The 22,706-nt window shown below is 32.9% G+C and overlaps 1 protein-coding gene across 2 annotated transcripts in view; it reads left to right on the plus strand.

Moving 5' to 3' along the window:
• SYCP1 (synaptonemal complex protein 1) overlaps window positions 1–22,420 on the plus strand; it is a 169,399-nt gene extending 146,979 nt beyond the window's left edge. For both annotated transcript variants that reach the window (XM_036867739.1, XM_036867746.1), the window contains 5 exons: window positions 3,385–3,444; window positions 6,910–7,089; window positions 13,976–14,119; window positions 22,052–22,141; window positions 22,250–22,420. In XM_036867739.1, the coding sequence (XP_036723634.1) occupies window positions 3,385–3,444; window positions 6,910–7,089; window positions 13,976–14,119; window positions 22,052–22,141; window positions 22,250–22,387 (612 nt within the window). In that variant the 3' untranslated portion in view covers window positions 22,388–22,420. The remainder of the gene's footprint in view (window positions 1–3,384; window positions 3,445–6,909; window positions 7,090–13,975; window positions 14,120–22,051; window positions 22,142–22,249) is intronic.
• The last annotated feature ends 286 nt before the right edge of the window (window positions 22,421–22,706 follow it).

Raw genomic sequence — 22,706 nt, forward strand, 5'->3', positions numbered from 1 at the left:
AATGAACTCCATTTGGTCATGAAGTATCTTTAATGTGATGCTGGATTCTGTTTGCTAATATTTTTACTTAGTACCTTCATATTGATATTCATAAGATAGAATGGTTGTAGTTTTATTTTTTTTAATCATGGTAAAAATATGTACATTAAATTTACCATCCATCTTAACACTTTTTAAGTGTATACAGTTTAATAGTTTTAAGCATATACATATTGTTGTACAATAGATCTCTAGAACTTTTTAATCTTGCAAAACTGAAAGTCTAAATCCATTAAACACTAATTCCCCTTCCAACCACCTTTTTTCTGTTTCTATGATTTTAACTACCTTAGATACTTCATATGAGTAGAACCATGCAGTATTTGTCTTTCTGTAACTGGATTATTTCAATTAGCATAATGTCTTCAAGGTTCATCCATTTGTAGCATGTGACAGAATTTCCTTTTTTTTTAAGGCTGCCTAATATTCCATTGCATGTATATACCACATGGATGAATATCCATTCATCTGTGATGGACATTTGGGTTGCTTCCACCTCTTGGCTATTGTGATTAATGTTGTAATTAATGAACATGGGTGTGCAAATGTCTCTTGGAGATCCGATCCTGCTCTGAATTCTTTTGGATGTATACCCAAAAGTGGGATTCCTGGATCATATGGTAATTCTATTATTAATTTTTGAGGAACCACCATACAGTCTTCGGTAGCAACTGTACCATTTTACATTTCCGCCAATAGTGTGCAAGGGTTCTGATTTCTCTGCATCCTTGCCAACACTTATTTTCTATTATTTTGATAGTGGTCATCCTCCTAAGGAGTGTGAGTGATAGCTCATTGTAGTTTTGATTTGCATTTCTCTTATAATTAGTGATGTTGGACATCTTTTCATATGCTTGTTGGCCATTTGTATATCCTCTTTGGAGAATCGTCTACTCATGTCCTTTGCCCATTTTTAAATTATTTGGTTTTTTTTTGGTTGAGTTGTGTGAGTTCCTTACATATTCTGGATATTAACCCTTATCAATATGATATATATTTTAATCATGCTTTTGTCATTTTATTTTACATTACATATTAATATTTATTTTATTGTCTTTTTCTCTAAATTGTATGTGTGTGTATTTTTGGTTGATTTGAGAGGTGTATATAGTTTTTTAAATTATTTTACTCGTTACCTTTATATTTTTAAACAATTTATCTAATACTTTCTCCTACTGCCTATTCTTTTGCCTATACAATTTTTATGTTTTATTATTTTACATTATCAGGATTAATAAAAACACATATTCTGTTCTGTAATCCAAATTCCATTATTTAAGTTGAGCTCATGTTTTGTATGAAACTTTTTCTTAGTTTTCAATTTTGATCCTAGTCAATATGCCAATCCCGATTTTGACCTATTTTACATACCAGTTGGTATGAAGAAATTGTTACCGAATGACGTCTTAGCTTCCGCTTAAAATAGGTTGGCTTTGTGAGACTGTACTAAATCACCTTTCCTATATCTTTCATCTCTTGATGGTGCCTTAATCTCTTCCTAGTGAGATGTGGTATTTTGTATATTTGTTTACATTCTTGATATGGAAGGAGAGTTTTAAAGTCTTCCAATTGGTCCTTCCAAATATAAAAATCTGTCACTCTGTAGTCAGAACCAATGTGGGGATTTTGCCACTTATTGAGTTTATCTATTCAGCTGTATACTCAGGATCTAAAGAAATGACCACAGGATAGGTTTATGGTTCCATGGGCTCACCATGAGGTGGACTTGGATTAAGTGCTATTTATCACCTGACCCCAGTATACCTGTGCTCAAACTAGTGAAAAAATAATAACATTATGGGTTACAAGAATTGGTGTTAGCTAATAGTCAATGCCCAATTACCCATAAGTCTTAGTATTTCTCTCAGTGCACATGGTAGTAGGAAGGATTCAGTATGAATTTGTGATATTATTGCAAAATCCTTCCACAATTGTACCAGGCTTTTGTTTAATTTAGAGGGTTCTAGGTTTGTAAATTTATTCAGGTATGAAATTTGGGCACAGGGCTATCATATTCTCCTGTGCCTCAAGTCAATCCTCTCTTTACCAGACCATATTACAGGCATTTTTTAGTTACTCAGATTAAATAGGTACCTTAGTGGACTGCCCATCACTTTTGTCTTAGGGAACTCATGATTAATTAGACACTACCAAAGATATACCTTTGTATATGAGCTAATTCACACCTTGGAAACCCATGTTGTATTAGAACAGACTGTACTAAGATCTCCAGAGTAGCAAAAGTCAGAGTTGTAGAGAAAGTGCAGTTTTGGGAGGTGCTTTCTCCCTTCCGTCCTCTAGAAGCCAAGATATGTATTCTGAGAATCAGTGTAATTTAGCTAGTTTAGAGGGTATGCTTTATCCTAGAAGACAGCATTTCATCCCCATAGAGTAGACCCCAGTTGTGATAACTGAAGATTAACTATTGGTAGTTGATAGGATACATAATAAGAGCAGTGACTACTGTTACATCAGCTTATTGCCAGCTTCTTTCATGGTGAAGTGTGTTTTCTGGTTAGGAGCAGTGCTTTAGGAGAGATACCATGGTGTACACAGACATTCAGTGAGTGCAGGTATTGGCATAGGCATCATGGGCAGGCAAGGCGAGTTTGCCTAAAGTTGTGCTTATTGAAACTTTTTCTTCTCTGAGACTTTTAAGGCTCCTTGGAGCTGTAACCATTCTGTTTTCCAGATGACTGTCATATTAAAGGCATTGCACATATTCTTTTCTCTAGGCCAGGGTTAATTTTTCTTTTCTTCCCACTGAATACACATGCCCTAATCTCCAGCAAAATGTATTATTTCCTGGAGTACTAGAGAAATGATGTATTATTTTGTAAGTATTTTGTACTTTTTTTGTACTTTCTTTTTCTCTCTCATACCTGTTTATCTCAAGTTGAAAATTGATTATTCAGTGTCCAACTGAATTGCTTTTCTCCATACACAGAGAAAAAGGGAATTCTGCCTCTAAAGGCTCACAATATTTTGGATCTCTTTGCAGCTCTTTACAATTAGTTACTTGTATATACCCTTACTTTATAAGCTGATCCATCCACTTCATTTTACAAATGAGAAAGCTGAGATTCAGCATTTTAAAGGACTTAATGAGTCCACAGATGACTGCTGGAGACAGATCAGAATTGTTTAAAAAGATAATCAACATCAAATAACATACCTTTATAGAAAGGAACTAATTTGTTTTTCTTTTTTCTTTTCATTATTTTATAAGATTTAGAAGGCAGTATTCTTTGTTAATACTTCTTAGGAAAGATTTGATAATAGGAACATTAATTTTTTATAATAGTAATGACTACATTATATGTACTTGATATTCTTTTTTAATAGGCAAACCTTAAAAGAGAGGCAAAAGAAAACACAGTTACTCTCAAAGAAAAAAAAGACAAGGTAAGAGTTTTATATAACTCTCATAGATTTCTTTATAACCATTTCACTTTCTAACATCTTGGTAAATTTTTTTTGTTCATAAATGGGAAAATAACATCAAAAATATATCACACAGAAGATGTGGTACATGTGTACAATGGAATATTACTCAGCCATTAAAAAGAACAAAATAATGCCATTTGCTGGAACATGGATGGACCTAGAGATTATCATGCTAAGTGAAGTAAGGTCAGACAGAGAAAGACAAATATCATATGATATTGCTTATATGTGGAATCTAAAAATGAACTTATCTACAAAACAGAAATAGAGTTACAGATGTAGAAAATAAACTTATGGTTACCAGGGGGTAAGGGTTGGGGAGGGATAAATTGGAAGGTTGGGATTGACATATACCCACTACTATATAAAAATACATAACTAATAAGGACCTATGGTATAGCACAGGGAACTCTGTTCAATACTCTGTAATGGCCTATATGGGAAAAGAATCTAAAAAAGACTGGATATATGTATATGTATAACAGATTCACTTTGCTGTACCTGTGAAACTAATACAACATTGTAAATCAACTATACCCCAATAAAAATTAAATATATATATATATATATATATATATATCACACAATTTCATTTCCAAAATTATTTCTTTCTATTTGTTAATTCAAAAGCATTAGCTAAAAAATTTCAAAGCATTTGTCATTTGGAAATTTAGAGATTTTATTCTTTTATAGTTTTTATTATAGCATTAAATTAGTTAGGTACTTCTGTGTTTCTTGAGAAATTTCCAACATTGGGGGAAAATATTTCAATTAAAAATTCTAAAGCTTATGTTTAGATTGTGTTTAATTTTGAGGTTTGAGAGGGCTAAATAAATGACATCTTGCTCTCTTAAGTCTAAGCCAACTGAGAAAGGCAGTGAAAATCAACATAATATCTTTATTATTGACAAATAATATTGGACAGTGTGGCTTATATTTGAAGGCAACAGGATTTCTTAATCCTGAAATCCTAAATTAAACAAGTTTATCTACTCTGTCACAGGTAGAGCTAGACTGGGACAAGTGTACCTACTTGAATGGCCTGCTCTTGTAAAATGCATGGCATAGAGTAGAATGTGTGCCTCTTCTGGTACCCAAGAGGAGGAGTAAGGAAGGGGCTGAACTATATGTCCCCCGTTACTCCTTCCATATTCAACAATCCCATTAAGTCATTGCTCTTTCCCTAAGGAAGCAGAGAGAAGTTAGGAATGTTCCCTGTGCATAGAAGGAAGCATCAGGTATGAGAAAGGGAGGTTATATTCAGCTTCTAATCCAGTTGGTAATATAGAATTATTACAGAAGAGTTTTATTGCAAATTTTAGTTAAAATGATTAAATATTCCTTATACACAGTGATGTAGTCTCCTAAGTCCCCACAGAAGTTGCTTTAACTATAAACTGAAAGTAACAGAGTATATTGTTTGTCTTGTTTGTTTGTATATTGTTTGTATATGTTTGTCTATACCAAATAACGATGTTCAGTTTTTTGGTATAGACAGTGCTATAATTTTGTTACATTTGGGTTCAAAGAGAAGAAAAAAAGAAATATTGTACCTGTGAGTGAATATTAGGTGCTTCATATGTCCAGACACTGTGATAGACATTTGAAAACATCATATTTGGAGAAATTATTGTCATATTAAAATTAGCCAGGAGGGTTAGATATAGTCTAAGCGAAGTGTCTGATGAAGATAATAAATTGGTTAAACTCCAATATTTATTTCTAAATATAGAATGTGTTCATATTATGAAAGTATATATCACATATTCTTATAGAGTTGTTTTGATTCATGTATAATTCCAGTAATATATGTCTATTATTTATATATGTTATCAAGTAGATTAGTTAGTTCCCTATATTTTATCTGGGTGTCTAGATATATATATTGCAAATAATGAGAAAATGATAAAAGAAATGAAAAGATTTAAATAGGCTTTTGTGTGCTATGCTTTATTCCAACAATATTGAAGTATCACAAGCCTTATATATAATAATCATTAGGTTTATCAAACATTTCTGAGGTTGGGAATGTTACTTCTTCATGCTTCAGTTTTATCACCTAGGGATAATAATAGTACCTTTTCCCTAAAGTTGTTATGAAGATTAAATGAGATTATTATCTCATTTAATGCTTTGTGAAGCATTTAAAATAGTGCTTGGCACATAGGAAATGCCAAATAAATGTTTGTTTAAAAAGAACAAGAGAAAATCATATGTTCTGTATATATGCATCATTGGAAATGTAATATTCAAAAAAGAATGTAACTTGTAGGAAAGTATATACATTTTCATGATGTATTACAAAGAGGGTTATTTCAGTAGTCTAGAATGCTGGTGCATTTTCTTTTAGGCTACTAGGGAAATGTTAGATTCCAAGATATGACCACAAGGTGGTGTAGTTGCCATTCTCAGTCCTTTTGGGTAAGAAAAATTTGTCCATGAAAGCAGTTACATTTTGGAGATTTTGAGGATGACTCCTGATGAGTCCAGAGAGCAGAAGAAAATTTGCTTTCATCAAAATTGTGTTATCAACTATGATATAGAAATATTTATGGAAAAGGATATAGAAATATTTATGGAAAAGGATATAGAAATGCAACTCTGTGGAAAAAATGCTGCCAAAATTCATACCTATTGGAAAAAGGATAATGAAGTGAGATCACTAGAACTGGGCAAGAAACCTTCAAATTACCTCATTTAGCTCCTTTTTAAAAATTTATATTTTATTTTTTAATTGAGGTATAGTTTACTTACAGTATTATATAAGTTTCAGGTATACACATAGAGGTTCACAATTTTTAGAGGTTATACTCCATTTATAGTTATTATAAAATATTGGGTATATTCTCTGTGCTGTACACTATATCCTTGTAGCTTATTTATTTTATACATAGTAGTTTGTGCCTTCTAATCAGCTACCTTTATCTTGCCCTGAAAATTTCTCTAGTTCTTTACTTTCATAATTTTTCTTCTCTATTTTTTTTTTTTTTGGAGGGGGGAATGAAACTGGTGGATAGGAAAAGCTGATATTTTTATAGATGATAGAGGAAATATGAAAGCATAAAAGAGAATGCCCTTTGGCTGTTAGGCTACTGGAATGAACCTCAGATTAAGATTTTTTTGCCACCAGGAATAGAGATTTTTCTCTGGAGAATTCTCAACTTTTGGTCAAATAGGGAGTTGAGTTGTCTTACTTGTTTTCATAGCAGCTCTGTGAAGACAAAGAGGGGCAAATACCATTTGCATCTTAAATGGGAAAATAAAGTGACAAAGAAGATAAGTGAAATTTATTCAAAGTTATCTAATCAATACTAAATTTGGGGGTAAATTCTAGTTTATTTCAGTGATATTTCTACTAGTTGCTGTACTTTAATTAAAATGACATTTAATGATGACTTTATTCACTTTTGTTGTTCAATATAGAAAACACAGACATCTTTAATGGAAACACCTGAAACTAGTTATTGGAAACTTGATTCTAAAGCAGCTCCTTCACAAAATATATCTGGAAACTTCCCATCAGCTGATTATGGCAAATCAAAAGATAAAAGAGACTGTCTGTGGACATCTGCCAAAAATACTTTATCTACACCATTACCAAAGGTTTGTTGCTAAAATTTCTAAGAAAGTAGTAATTTTTTTTAATAAAAAAGAAGTCTCTGTTATCACATACCATATATCTGGTATCACACACATAGACATGAAACCATTTTCTTTAAAGTTTCAATTATTTGTTATACCAGCACAAAATGGTTTCATTTTTTTAATCTATCACTGTTCACAACTTAATGACATCTTGGGCAAATTTTATCACTTTCTGGCATTCACCAGTGCATAGGTCCCTGATGTACAAAATCTGGTTTTGACTTGCGTTTTCCAGTATGACCTCAGTTACCTCCCTTTGCTGTTTACTCCTCATCATCTTGCTGCTGGAGTCTTTTACTTAGCAGTCAGCCCTGTGGAGCAGGTGCCACTAACAAGGTGGCTCATTTCTAGCTATCTTCGACATGTCCATTTAATCCATGGGGAATTCATTCAACCTTTCAATGCTAAATGGTGGTGCATAATGCTCTACTTCTGACTCCCCCTTTCCTGCTCTCTGCCATCTATCTCTCTCTAATTTCTTTTTACTTTGCTCAGGCAGACACAAAGACAGATAGACAAATTTTCTGCCTAGGTTTATATCCACTTAGGGAATGAGATGCCAGTCTCCCCTTCTTATAAGGCTGCTTTTTAAAGTTATATCCTCACTTGTCTTGGGAGTCGCGGGGAAGAGTATTTCAACCTGTCTTTACCCCCTAAGCGGAAATTTTGTGCTTTAACCTCCCAGTTTCCTTAAAATAACTGGGAATAAGAGAGGTATTTGGTGATTGTTGGGCCTGTTCTATCACCTTTTAATAAGCCTTAGAGAAGGAGCTGGCCTTAATTATAGGTAGCTTTCTTTAGAATATGTGTTACTGGCACTTTCCCCCAGCTTTGTGCTTTAGTTGACAATTCCAGAGCAAAAGGAAGAGTTCCACTCATATCCTGTTATATATACAATATTATGCACCTCGTGGAATTTATGAAAATTAGTAAAGTACATAGCTTAGCGAGGCTTTTAAAAAAAAGATATATTGTTTTTATTTTATTTTTATTGTATTTTTAAAAAAAGAATAGTTTTTTTTAACAAGGCTTTTATATAAAATTATTTTGTTGTATTTACTATTCTGTTATTCAAAATATGAAATGATCTCTGTTGAAGAATGACCTTACTTAAAAAAACTTTTTATTGAAATATATGCAAGAAAAATGTACAGATCATAATTATACAACCTGATGAATCTTTACAAACCAAACTTAACCTTATTACTAGCACTCAGATTAAAAGAGACTATTACTATCACTTCAGAAGAGCTGACTGTTTCCCCTTCCAGTCACTAGCCCTTCCTCCAAGGCCAACTGCTGTCCCAAATTCTAGTATTAGATGTACCTGTTTTTGCATTTTCTATAATTAGAATCATATTCTTTTTGTTTTGACATTTTCCACTTAACATTATGTTTATGAGATTCATCCACATTGTTGCTTGAAGTTGCTTTATTTTTATTTGGTATTTCATGGTGTGACTGTACCACAGCTTATTTATCTCTTGTAATGTTAATGGACATTTGGTTAGCTTCCAGAGTGGGCTTTTATGAATAGCATTGCTATAAAAATGTATTGCTTGACATGTATACATCTTGGTTGGGTATGTCCATAGAAGTGAAATTGCTGGGTTACAGGGTTATGCATAATACAGTCCATGTTAACAGATACAGCCTGAGCTGTTTTTACTCTGATACAAAATGTGTGTGTGTGTGTTTTCCCACACCAGCCAATTCTCCAGTTCTCTAGACACCAACTAGGTGTCCTGCAATTTGATTCAATTCTGACACTGTAGTTAATGTAGTTAATGTAGACCCCACAGGTTAAGGGCTCAGTCCCACAGGCTTCCATTTTAGACACTGTCCTGGCTTGCCACTTGTACTACTGACCAACTGGCTATAAATTGGGGGTTCCCACAACTCCCTTCTCAGGTTTAATAATTTGCTAGAATGACTCACAGAACTCAGGAAATTACTTTACTTGCTATTACCAGTTTTTATAAAGGATACAATTTGGGAACAGCCAAATAGAAAAAATGCATAGGGCACAAGGTATGGGGAAAGGAGCACAGAAGCTTCCATGCCTCTCCGGGAGTGCCACCCTCCCAACACCTCCATGTGTCTACCAACCTGGAAGCTCTCTGAACTTCATTGTTTAGGGGTTTTATGGAGGTTTCATTACATGGCATGATTTGTTAAATCATCGGCCATTGGTGATTAACTCAGTCTTTAACCCATCTCCCCTCCTAGGAGTTCAGGGGGTGGGGTGAAAGGTTCCAAACTTCTAATCATGCCTTGGTCTTCCTGGCAACCAGCCACCATCCTGAAGCTATCATGCTGAAGCACCCCCTACCACCAGTTATTTCATTAGCATAAACTCAGGTAAGTTGAAAGGAGCTCATTATGAATAACAAAAAACTCTCCTGTCAACATCACAGGGGACAAAGACCAAATATTATACCAAAAGATGCCTCCTGTCAACCCTGTCACTCAGGAAATTACAAGGATTTTAGAAGTTGTGTGTCAGGAACCAAGGACAAAGACCAAATATATATATATTTCTTATTGTATCACACTGCCAATCATGTTTTAAAAAAAATTATTGTACCAATTTATTGTACCAAATTATTGTACATTCTGGCTACCAGTGAATGAGAGTTCTGATTGCTGCGCATCCTTGTCACCACATGGTATTTTTCATCTTTTAGATTTTAGCTATTCTGGTGGTGTGGTGACCTACTTTTTATTTCAAATGAAGTTTTATTTTGCAATTATTTTAGATCTATAGAAAAGTTACAAAGGTAATACAGAGAATCCCTTTATATTCCTCACCCAGTTTCATTCACCATTGTTAACATCTTACATTACCAGGTACATTGTCAAAACTAAGAATCATTCATTGGTATATTACTATTAACTAAACTTCAGACTTGATTTGGATTTCACAGTTTTTCCGTTAATGTCCTCTTTCTCTTCCAGGATCCAACTCAGTGTACCATACTGTATTTAATTATCATGTCTTGATCGTATTTTTAATGTAGACATTTACATCTATAAACTTCTCTCTAAGCACTGATTTCACTGTATCCCATAAGTCTGTTGTATTTTCCTTTTCATTCTCTCAAAGTACTTTCTAATTTCCCTTGTGATTTATTTTTTGACCCATTGGGTTATTTAGGAATGCATTGTATTTCCAATTTGTGATTTTGCTAAGTATCCATCTAGCTGGTTATAGTGTTGTTCAAGTATTATATTTCCTTGCTGATCTTATGTCTGGTTGTTCTTTTCATTATTGAAAGTGGGGGTATGGAAGTCTCCTACTATTACTGTTGAATTATCTAATTTTCCCAGTTTTGGTTCATGTGTTGGGGCTATATTGTTAGCTGCATGTATACTTAATACCAATTATCTTTTCTTGATGGATTAACTCTTTTAACCTTTATAAAATATTCCTTTTGTCACTAGTAATCTTTTTTTAAAGTATATTTTATCTGATATTAGCTCTTTTTGTTTACTATTGCATGGTTTATCTTTTATCACCCTTTTACTAACTGCCAACCTATTCATGTTATGGAATCTAAATTGTGTCTTTTGTGGGCATCATATAGTTGGATCATGCTTTTTTTCCATTATTCATTCTGACGATCTCTGCATTTTGATTGGAATGTTTAATTGACTTACATTTAATGTAATTACTAATAATGTAGAACTTAGGTCCACCATTTTGTTCTTTGTTTTCTATAGTTCTTATGTCTTTTTGTTCCTGTTATCTTCCATTACTGTCTTATTTGTGTTAAATAGGTATTACCTAGTATACCACTTTAATCTTTTTGGGTTTTACTATACTTTTGGAATTATTTTCTTAGTGATTAGCTGAAAAGTACAGTTAACACCTTAACTTAAATTTAGTTTGAATTAATGTCAGTGTAATTTCAATGGTATATAAAAACTTTGCCCCAATATATCTTTGTTCCCTCTTTCTCTTTTGTCCTATCATTGTCACATAAGTCACATATTTATACATTTTAAGCCCATCGATACAGTATTATTGCTTTATATATCTGTGTCTAAAATCAGATAGGAAAAACAGAGTTACAAACAAAAATATATTTATACTATGTTTTATAATTATCTATGCAGTGTCCTTTTCTGGTACTCTTTATTTCTTCATATGAATTTGAGTCTTGTGTTCTTTCATTTCAGCCTGAAGGACTGCCTTTAGTATTTCTTGTGGGGAAGGTCTGCTTGTGACAAATTCTCTCAATTTTTGTTTATCTAGGAATATCTTAATTTCTCCTTCATTTTTGAAGGACAGTTTTGCTGGATATAGAATTATTTGGTAACGGTTCCTTTTAGCATTTGGACATGTCAATCTTTTATGGACTCTCTGGTTTCTGATGAGAAATCAGCCATTAATATTATTGAAGATACCTTGTATATGGTGAGTCCCTTGTCTCTTGCTACTTTCAAGTTTCTCTTTGTTTTTTGACATTTTGGTTATGATGTGTCTAGGTGTGGATCTCTTTGATTTTATCTTCCTTGGAGCTTGTTGAGCCTCTTGGATGTACAGATTAATGTTTACATCAAATTTGGGAGGTTTTCAGTCATTATTTTTTCAAGTATTATTTCTGCCCTTTCTCTCTCTGCTCTCATTCTTTTTTTATTTTTATATTTATTTTTTTGGGGCTGTGCCACGTGGCTTGCAGGATCTTAGTTCCCCAACCAGGGATTGAACCCAGGCCACTTGCACTGGAAGCACAGAGTCCTAACCATTGGACCACCAGGGAATTCCCTCTGCTCTCATTCCCATTATGTGTATGTTGGTATGGGTGATGGTGTCCCACAAGTCTCTGAGGCTCTTTTCATTTTTCTTTTTTCTTCTTTCTGTTACTCAGATTGGATAATATCAGTTGAACTATCTTCAGGTTCATGGATTCTTTCCTCTACCTGCTCAAATCTGATGTTGAGCCTCTTTAGTGATTTTTCATTTCAGTTATTGTACTTTTCAACTCCAGAATTTCTATTTGGTTCTTTTAAAAATAATTTCTATCCATCTATTGATGTTCCATTTGGTTTGACATTGTCTTTATACTTTCCTTTAGTTCTTTGGACATGGTTTTTCTTATCTCTTACTATAATATGACTGTAAGATTACTATAATATGTTCACTTTGAACATATTTAAAATGGTTGGTTTAAAGTCTTTGTCTAGGAAGTCCAATAACTAGGTTTCCTTAGGGATAGTTTCTGTTGATTGCTTCCTCACACATGTATGGGCCATTATTTCTTATTTGCACAGCTTATAATTTTCTCTTGAAATCTGAACATTAAAATAATGTAAGTGACAAATCTGGAAATCAGATTCTCCCTTCTCCTCAAGGTTTGTTGTTTCTGCTTGTCATATTTTTTATTGTTGTTTAGTGATTTTCTAAATTAATTCTGTAAAGTTTGTATTCTTTGAGTGCCACTAAAGTCTCTACTAGTTAGCTTAATGTTCAGCTAATGTTTTAATAGAGATTTCCTTAAATACCCGGATCAATAAGTCTCACAATCTTTGACAAAGGACTATAAGTTAGTGTTAGGGCATGCTTTCAACACTCAGCCAGACAGTAGAAAACTCTGCCTTAGCCTTCAGTTTCTGCTTTTGCAGACCCTCAAGATGAGCCACAGGTAAGAGCTTAGGGCCTTCTCATGTCTTTCCTGTGCTTACTCACAGCCCTGTCTGTGAGCATGGCTTTCTGTATTTCCAGGAATATATCAGAGTTTTTCAAAGCCCCTATGGACATCTTATTTCTTAGCTGTCCTTTTAAGGTTTTTGGTTAGTCTGTCATTCACCCAACTGTTAATCATTGCCTCAGGGAGCTGCAAAGTTAACACACTTGTCTTTAATTGTTTTTGACAAATATTATTCCCTACCCTGCACACATCAAGGAGAAAGCTTTTTTTTTTTAACTGAGTAAGCTCTGAGTTGGGTCAAATACCGACAGTCCTGTAAATGAAATCATCCAGAGAACCACTAGGCAGGTCAAATAATGACAACTCTTTGGGAATAAAACTTTGAAAGAGCTCCCAGTTCTGTTTTGCTGTGTCCAGTGGCTGCCAGGCTGGACCAGGAATGTGGGCTGTTACTTTTTAAGGGTACCATAGAGCTAGAGAGCAGGGGATGAGATGAGGAAAAGTTAAGATACTGCTAATTTTGCTCTTCTTACAGAAGTTCAGCCATTGACAACAACAACAACAAAACTCTCCAGGTTGTTGCAAGCCTTTTGTTAATTTCCACAGTTCTAAACAAGCTGATTCTGACCACCTTTACCAGCATTTTTGTTGCGTTGTGGAAGAGCATATTTTTGGAGCTCCTTATTCTGTCTGCCATTTTTCTGATATCAGTGCCCTTATTTTTTAAAGATACTTTTAAAAAATTATAAAACTTACATATTCCATATTACAGGGTAATATGGAATACTAAACATTGACTAATGGAATTACTTTGTCAACAAAACATAAGCAAACTTTTTGTCGAATAAATCAGTAAGTATTTTTATGGAGTGAGAAAAGCTTTCAGGTCTTGGGTCTTAATCATTGTTAGAAAAACTAAAGTCTCTCTTAAGATTGTTGACTGCTGAAGCTGGAGTGCCTCTTTTCTCTCTCTTTCTCTCTCTCTCTACCCTACCCCTCTCTTTCTCCCTCTCTCTCCCCCATGATTTTTTTCAAAAACTTCTGAATTAAATTCTTATCCAAAATTTCTATTTCATATACATGCCAATAATAATGGAGAATTATTATTGATTGCTAAAACCTCAACTTGCCTTTATTAATAATATATGTTTTATTTGATGGGATAACATATTGTTTTTCTTTTTGAATAGGCATATACTGTGAAGACACCAAAGAAACTAAAAATTCAGCAAAGAGAAAACAAGAATGTACCCATTGAAGAAAGTAGTAAAAAGAGAAAAATGGTCTTCAAGTTTGATATTAATTCAGATAGTTCAGAAAGTACTGATCTTTTGGTAAAATTATTACAAATAATCAGCATTTATTATTTGTTTACATTATTATATTTCTACATTATTTCTTGATGTATATGTATAATATATATGCATAGTATCTATTATTGCAATACTGAAAAAAAGTAGAACTCTACTATAACACAGAACCCTCTACTTTTGCAGCATTTTAAAGAAATTAGGGTTAAAAAATCTCCCTAAACTTCAGAAAACATGACATTTGAAATACTTATATAACAGAGTTGTCATATGAGAGGACGAACCCTCTTGTTTCCGGAAGAGTGTTATTTCTTTTCCTTTTTTTTTGGTTTTAAAGAAAGGCTAGGTGAATATCTTTAATCTTGCTGCAGGCCAAATTTGTTATTCAAGACCCCTCTTGATTTTGCATATTATACATGTTCTTTTATTTTATACCACTTATTGGTTGAAATCATATCAATGTATTGGTTGAAAACTATAACATTCTATGATTTCTTAATGGGATAATGTGTTAAAGATGACATGTTTAAGGAGGATAGTTCCCCTAGCAGTTTGTATCACACAATTACTCCCTACTATGAGTATATTAAACACATATCAGTATTTTCTAAAGGCATAATAATGATTTATTGAGAATAAATTAAACTTATACTCATTTAATTTAAAACCAGATAAACCTTATTACATGAAATGGAGCACTTTACCAAAGATTCTTAATTACAAAATTCCAGTTAAAGTCATTGTTTCATTATTCCAACTCATAGCTATGAGATCCTTCAGCTTTTGTATTCCTTTGGGATCCTCTACTTTCATTTGTTCTGGAATAATGAGTAGCTGAAGTCTTAAAATCGTAATTATTGAAGTTAACTTATAGAAAATCCCTACTCTAGTAATCTCTTTGTTTTGTAGATAATGATTAGCATTTTAATGATTAAACTGTGAACCAGGCACTACTGTAAAGACTTTACACAGATTACTTCAGTTATTTTTTGAAACATCTCATGTTTTAGAAGTAGAGACAGGTTTGTTATTCTCATTTTACAGATGAGGAAACTGAGTCACACTGTTACTTTGCCTAAGGTCACATAACTAGTAAGGCATGGAGCCAAAATTTGAATACCAACAGTCTAGCTCCATAGCCTATGTATGTTCATTGTACATAATAACTGCCAGTTCAAACTGAAGTCCAGATATTAAAAGAATGTAATGAGAATTATTAGAAAGAGCATGAGCTATGGAATTAGATATTCCGGGCTAGAATTCATGCTGTTTTTCTAGTAGTGTGAATTTAGGCTAGTTTCTTAGCTTATCTGAGATTCGGAATGACTCATGATTCATTTCATTTTAAAAGGAGCATCACAACTTTGTAGCACATAAACATACTACAGTATTTTATTTATTTTTATTTTATTTATTACAGTTTAAACTAGTCTAAAGACATTTCATAGCGGGCTTTATTTGTTATAATTATCACTTGAAGTTAGTTATTTTTGTGATTTTCTTAGCTGTTGCATTTAAATTTTGGTGAACATTCAAATTATTATAAAAAGTAAGATTTAAAAATGTATTGTCTAGAATGACCTTAGAGAAGATAGTGGAGTAGGAAGTGCCAGGAACCCATTTCTCCACCTAGACAACAATGGTACTGGCAGAAACTGTCTGAAGTAATTTATTTTGGAACTCTAAAGACTATTTGAATGCTTGCAACTTCCAGAGGGAAACTTGGCTGGTAAGTTATGGTTAATTTTGGTCAATTTCAGCCTTAAGAGTGGTAATGGCGACCTATCACCCAACCCATAACCATGTGGTAGGGCCATGCTCATGTCTTGCTGGAACTAGGGTGAACAATAAGGACCTTGTCCTCTGAAGATCAAGGTTCAGTGTTCTGACTGCTGATTCTGATCACTGAGGTACAGGTACAGAGTCTGGCTGCCATTGTTTCAAACCTCACTGCTGAAGTGTCTTCCAGAAGAACAAACTATGCACTTTTATCTCTCTCTTTTTTCCCCTCTTGGAGAGCCGATGTTCAAGCATTAGAACATTCAAAATCAATCACATTTACAGGGCATTTAGAAAGCCACGCCCAGGGAAAGACACAGGCTCAGAAAAAAAACCAAGAAGATCTCAAATTTTCACCACAGGCTTATCCAATGCACAGAGACACTTTTAATAGTAAAAACAAAAAGCAAAACAAATCTAAGTAAATAAACAGCAAACCCTGGGGAGGGGAAGAAATCTGATTTGCAGATGTATCAAATTATAAGATTAAAGTGGCTAGTTTTCAACAACAACAACAACAAAATCACAAGGCATATGAAGAAAAGGAAAGTATAGCCTATCAAAGGAACAAAACAAATCAACAGAAAATGTCCATGAGGAAGCTCAGATATTGGACTTACTAGGCAAAAACTTTAAAAACAACCATCTTAAAGATGTTCAAAGAGCTAAAGGAAGACATAGACAAAAACAGAAAAATGTATGAATAAAATGAGAATAACAATAAAGAGATAGAAATTATAAAAGGAACCAAGAAGAAATCTTGGAATTGACAGTACAGTAATTGAAATGAAAAGTGTATTATAGGGATTCAAAAGCAGATATAAGTAAGCAGAAGAAAGAATTGGTAAACTTGAAGATAGGACAATAAACTATGGAGTATAAGCACAGAAAAAAAGGAATGAAGAAAAGTGAACAGAGCCTCAGAAACTTGTGGGACACCATCAAAAAATCAATATATGAATTGTGGGAGTCCCAGAAAGAGAAGAGAGAAATGGGAAGAAAGAATGTTTGAAGAAATGGCTGAAAACTTTTCAGATTTTGATGAAGTTAATGAATCTACAAATCCAAGAAGCTCAATGAATTCTAAGTGGATAGATTCAAATAGACTCACATCAAAATACATTATAATCAAACTGTTGAAAGACAGAGAGAATCTTTTTTAAATATAGCAGTATTTACATGTCAATAGGAGACTCCCTAACTATCCCTTCCCTCCACCCTTCCCCACCTGGTAAACATAAGTTCATTCAAAAGACAGAGAGAATCTTGAAAGCAGCAAGAGAATCAACTCATCACATATGTTACCCTCAATAAGATTATCAGCTGATTTCTCATTAGAAACCTTGGAAGCCAGAAGTCAGTAGGTTTACATATTCAAAGTGCTGAAAGAAAAACATTGTCAGCTAAGCATTTGCTATCTGGCAAAACTGTCCTTCAAAAATGAAGTGAAATTAAGACATTCCCAGATAAACAAAAGCTGAGGGAGTTGTCACTAGACCTTCTCTTCAAGAAATGCTGAAGGAAGTTGTTCAGGTTGAAACGAAAGTATGCTAGACGAAGAAATAAAAGATCTCTTATAAAGTTAAATACATTGGAAATTATAAAAGCTGAAAGGATTGTAATTTTGATTTCTAACTTCACTTTTTATTCTCTACATAATTTAAAAGACAAATGCTTAATTAATCTATGTTGTTGGGCACACAGTATATAAAGATGTAATTTTTGACATCAGTAACAGAAAAAGAATGGAGCTGTATAAGAGCAGTTTGTGTAGGCTATTGAAGTGAAGTTGGTATAAATTCAAATTAGGTTACTATAATGTTTGGTCATTAAATGTAATCCCCATGGTAACCACAAAAATTATCTATGGAATACACACAAAAGGAAATGGGAAGGGAATCAAAACATTTTACTAACAAAAAAGTCACCTAAACACAAAAGAAGAGAGTAATGGAGGAAATGAGTGACCAAAACCAAACAAACAAAACACCTATGAAGCATATAGAAAATGAATATCAAAAAAGGCAAAAGTTTGTCTCTCCTTATCAGTAATTACTTAAATGTAAACATATTATACACTCCAGTAAACAAAAAGAGACTCATGTTAGCTTTAAATTGGTTAAATGTGAAAGGATGGAAAAAGATATGCAAATAGTAACCAAAAAGGAGGTGGGATGGCTATACTAATATCTGACAAAATAGACTTTAAATCAAAAAGTACAAGAAACAAATAAGGACATTATATATTAATAAAAGATTCAATACAGCGGGAAGTTATGAGAGTTTTAATCATTTACACATCTAATAACAAACACTTAAAATATATGAAGTAAAGCTTTATAGAATTAAAGAGAGAAATAGAACATTACCCATTAATAGTTGGATACTTCAATACCTCACCTTCAATAACGGTTAAAACAGCTAGACATAAGATAAGTAAGGAAATACAGGACTGGAACAACACAAACCAAATGGATTTAATAGCTATGTATAGAACACTCAATCCAACAAATCCTTCTCAAGTGCACATGGACATTCTCCAGGATAGACCATATAGGTCCCAAAACAAGTCTCAATATATTTAAAAAGATAGGCATCATATAAAGTATCTTCTCTGAATACAAAGAGATGAAGTTAGAAATCAATAAGAGAAGGAAAATTAGAAAATTCACAAACTTGTGGAAATTAACACACTTCTAACCAACCAGTGGATCAGAGAAGAAATCACAAGGGAAATTTGACTTAGAGATGTGTGAAAATGAAAAACACAATACGCCAAAACTTATGTAAGACAGAAAAAACAGTGCTCTAAGGGAAATGTAATAGCTGTAAATTCCTACATTGAAAAAGAAAGAAATCAATAAACTAACTTTATACCTTAAGGAAATAGAAAAAGAAGATCAAACTAAACCCAAAGCTGACAGAGGAAGGAAATAGTAAGGTTAGAGTGGAGATAAACAAATTAGAGAAAAGGAAACAACAGAAAATCAATGAAGCCAAAATTTGTTTCTTTGAAAAGATCAATTAAATTGACAAACCTTTAGCTAGACTGACAAAGAAAAGCAAATACCTAAAGTCAGAAGTATAATTGGAGATGTTATTACCAACATTTCAGAGATAGAGAATACTGTGAATAATTATATGCCAACAAATTAGATAACCTAGAAGAAATATACAAATAGAAGAACTACTTGAAATACACAAATTACCTAAATCTGCTCAAGAAGAAACAGAAAACCTCATCAGAGCTGAGTTAGTAATCCAAAACTCCCAACAAAGAAAAGTCCTGGACCAGATAGCTTTATCGATGGATTCTACCAAATATTTAAAGACTTAGCACCAGTCCTTCTCAAAGTCTTCCAAAAAGTTGAAGGGAGAACACTTTGTAACTCATTCAATAAGGCCAGCATTACCTTGATACCAAAGCCAGATGAAGACATCACAAGAAAGGAAAATTGTAAACCATTATTCTTCCTGAACATAGATGCAAAAATCCTCAACAAAATATTAGCAAATCAAAACCAACAGCATAGTAAGAGGATCATTTACCATGACCAATGAGACTTATCCAAGAAATGCCAGAGTGGTTCAATATAAGAAAATCAATATAATACACCACATTAATAGAACGAAGGAAAAAAAATCCAAGTGATCGTCTCAATTGACATGATAAAAACTCATAAAGCTAGGACAGAGGGAAAATTCCTCAACATGATAAAGGGTATGAATGAAAACCAAAGCTAACATCATACTCAATGGTGAAAGACTGAAAGCTTTCCCCCTAAGATTAAGAATAAGACAAGGATGCCCACTTTCACCAATGTTAGTCAGCATTGTACTGGAAGTTTTAGCCATGGCTTTTAACTATTAGACAAATACAAAAAACAAAGAAAAAAGGCATGCAAATGTAAAAAAGAGGTAAAACTGCCTCTAATTTGCAGGTGACATGATCATATCTATACATGGAAAATCACAAAGCCTAAACAAAGCTTCTAGACCTAATAGATAAATTCAGCAATGTTGAAGGGTATAAGATCAACATATGAAAATCAGTTACGTTTCTATACACCAACAATGAATAATCCAAAAAGGAAATTAAGAAAACAATTTTATTTACTATACCATTAAAAAGAATTAAATACTTAAGAACAAATCTAGCCAAGAAAGTAAAATACTCATACACTGAAAATTACAAAACATTGCTGAAAGACTTAAAAATAAGGAAAAAAAAACTCTCTGTTCATGGATAGGAAGACTTAACATTGTTAAGATGTCAATACTACCAAAAGCAGTGTACATATTTAACACGTTCCCTCTCAAATTTCCAACAGCTTTTTTGGCAGAAATGGAAAATTTGATACATTTATACAGATTTGCAAGGGGCCCCAGATAGCTAAAGCAATCTTGAAAAAGAAAGACAACATTGGAGGACTCACAGTTCCTGACTTTGAAACTTATTACAAAGCTGGTAATTGAAATAGTATAGTACCGGCATAAAGACAAATATATACACCAATGTAATAAAAAACAGAGCCCAGAAATAAATCTTCACATATATAATCAATTGAGTTTTGACAAGAGTGCCAAGATCATTCAATGGGGAAAGGACAGTTTTTTCAACAAATGACACTAGGAAAACTGGATATCCACATGCAAGAGAATGAAGTTGGACTCTTAACTTACACCATATACAAAAATTGACTCAGAATGAATCAAAGACCTAATCGTAAGGACTAAAACTATGAAACTCTTAGAAGAACATTGGGAAAATCATCATGACATTGAATGGCAAGGACTTCATGGATATGATGACAGCAAAGCACAGGCAAAAAAGAGAAAAAAATAGGTAAATTGGACTTCATCAAAATTAAGAACTTAAATGCATCAAAGGACTCTATTAAGAAAGTGAAAAGACAGGTTAAAGATTGGGAGAAAATATTTGCAAATCATATATCTGACATGAGATTAATATCCAGAATACATAAGGAACTCCCGTAACTCAATGACAAAAAACAAGCCAGTTGAGAAATGGGCAAAGGACTTGACCAGACATTTCTCCAAAGGATATATACAAGTGCCCAATAAGCACATAAAAGATGAATGCTACAGAGTTATAAGGACAGACAAGTTTTTTTTGTTTTAAATTAGGTTAATTTATTCTTTTTATATAGGCAGCCATTAATGAACATTCAGTTACCATGCACTAAGCAAAATTTTAATGATAGTTTACAATATGATTTTTAAAATAATTTCTCTTTTCTAAGTTGGTCAGTTGGTGCATACTGATTTGAGTGTATCTGAAAAGTCAGCTCTTTGTGACTTAGTGAATTCTGCTGAAATCTTAGAATTCATGAAAATGGCTGAATATTTTCATCCATGAAGCTTCTGAAATTTGTGTTAAGTGTGACTTTAATGAGCAGGAAAAGATAATGTGAACTGATTGCTTACCTGACTAAATTTATGTAACATATTCATTAAGGAAATGGATTCTGGAGCCAGCCTACCTGGGTTTGAATCCTGGCTCCACCTCTTACTAGCTGTATAGTCTTGGGCAAGTTACTTAATATTTGTGTGTCTCAGTTCTTCACCTTTAAAATGGGGATAATAGTAGTATTTGTGTGTCATAAAAATGTTGTGAGGATTAAAACTAATTAAAATATGCAAAGTGCTTAAAGTAGTGCCTGACATAAAGAAAATACTGAATAAGTGTTAGCTATTATTATTTGGGAAAATATTCATAAATTGATAATTGACAACATTTATAATTTTTATAGGATTATGAATGCTTATTATAAAGCCTAAGTGTATTTAAATAAGTAGGTTGGGGAGAAGGGGTGGGGAAAGTGATAGTATGAAGACTCTGAAACTGAAATAGAAATCAGTAGAAAAACACTATTCATACACATCTTGTATTCCACATAACCTTTTAGGTATATAGTTAATAGAATCAAACTCTAGGTCCTTGTTTGACAGATTGAGGATTTATTTTGTCATTGTCTTCTTTCTTCAGTCTTTTAAATTTTTTTTCCTCTTCTTTTCCTTTCCCCTCTCTCCTCTTTTATTCTCCCTCCTTGTACTCCTCCATCTCCTTCTCATATGTGGGATGTAGACAAAAATTTAATAATATAATATTAATGGTGGCAGCCTCCAAATTATATTTTTATATTTCTCTTTAAGAGCATGGTTTCAGAGGAAGAGACATTGAAAAAACTATACAAGAAGAATAATCCACCAATTTCTCAACTTTGTGTTAGAACACCAAAAAAGGTAGTTTTAAAATTTTATTTCAGAAAGCAAATTTCAAAAGCTGGATTTAATTCTTTTTTTCTTTTTTTTTAGTTAAACATTTTATGATTTTATTTGTTTTCTATTCAGACTCCTTCATCTCTAACAACCCCTGGATCTATGCGGAAGCTTGGAGCTATGAGGAAAATGCAGGAGGACCGTTGGGCTGTAATTGCTAAAATGGATAGGAAACAAAAACTAAAGGAAGCAGAAAAGCTATTTGTTTAATTTCAGAAAATCAGTGTGATTAAGGAGCCTAAATAACAGCAAATTTATAGTTAATTTTTTTATTCTCATTTTCTACAGAGCCAAACATTTTCTTAAATTGAGACTTTTTTGATATTTTCATAATTAATTTGTTTCTTTATATTTTAATATTTTGGCCTAAATGGGAGATAACCACATGTTACTTAAAAACTTGTAATTCTATTCAGATAATTAGATGATTATATTTTGGTTTTACCTTTTCTTGTATTCATTCTATTACATTCATTACTATTAAAATATTTTAGATGCAAATACTTCTCATTGATTCTGTGAGGTAATC

This window comes from Balaenoptera musculus, chromosome 1 (genome assembly GCF_009873245.2).
Source record: "Balaenoptera musculus isolate JJ_BM4_2016_0621 chromosome 1, mBalMus1.pri.v3, whole genome shotgun sequence".
Classification (NCBI taxonomy): Eukaryota; Metazoa; Chordata; class Mammalia; order Artiodactyla; family Balaenopteridae; genus Balaenoptera; species Balaenoptera musculus.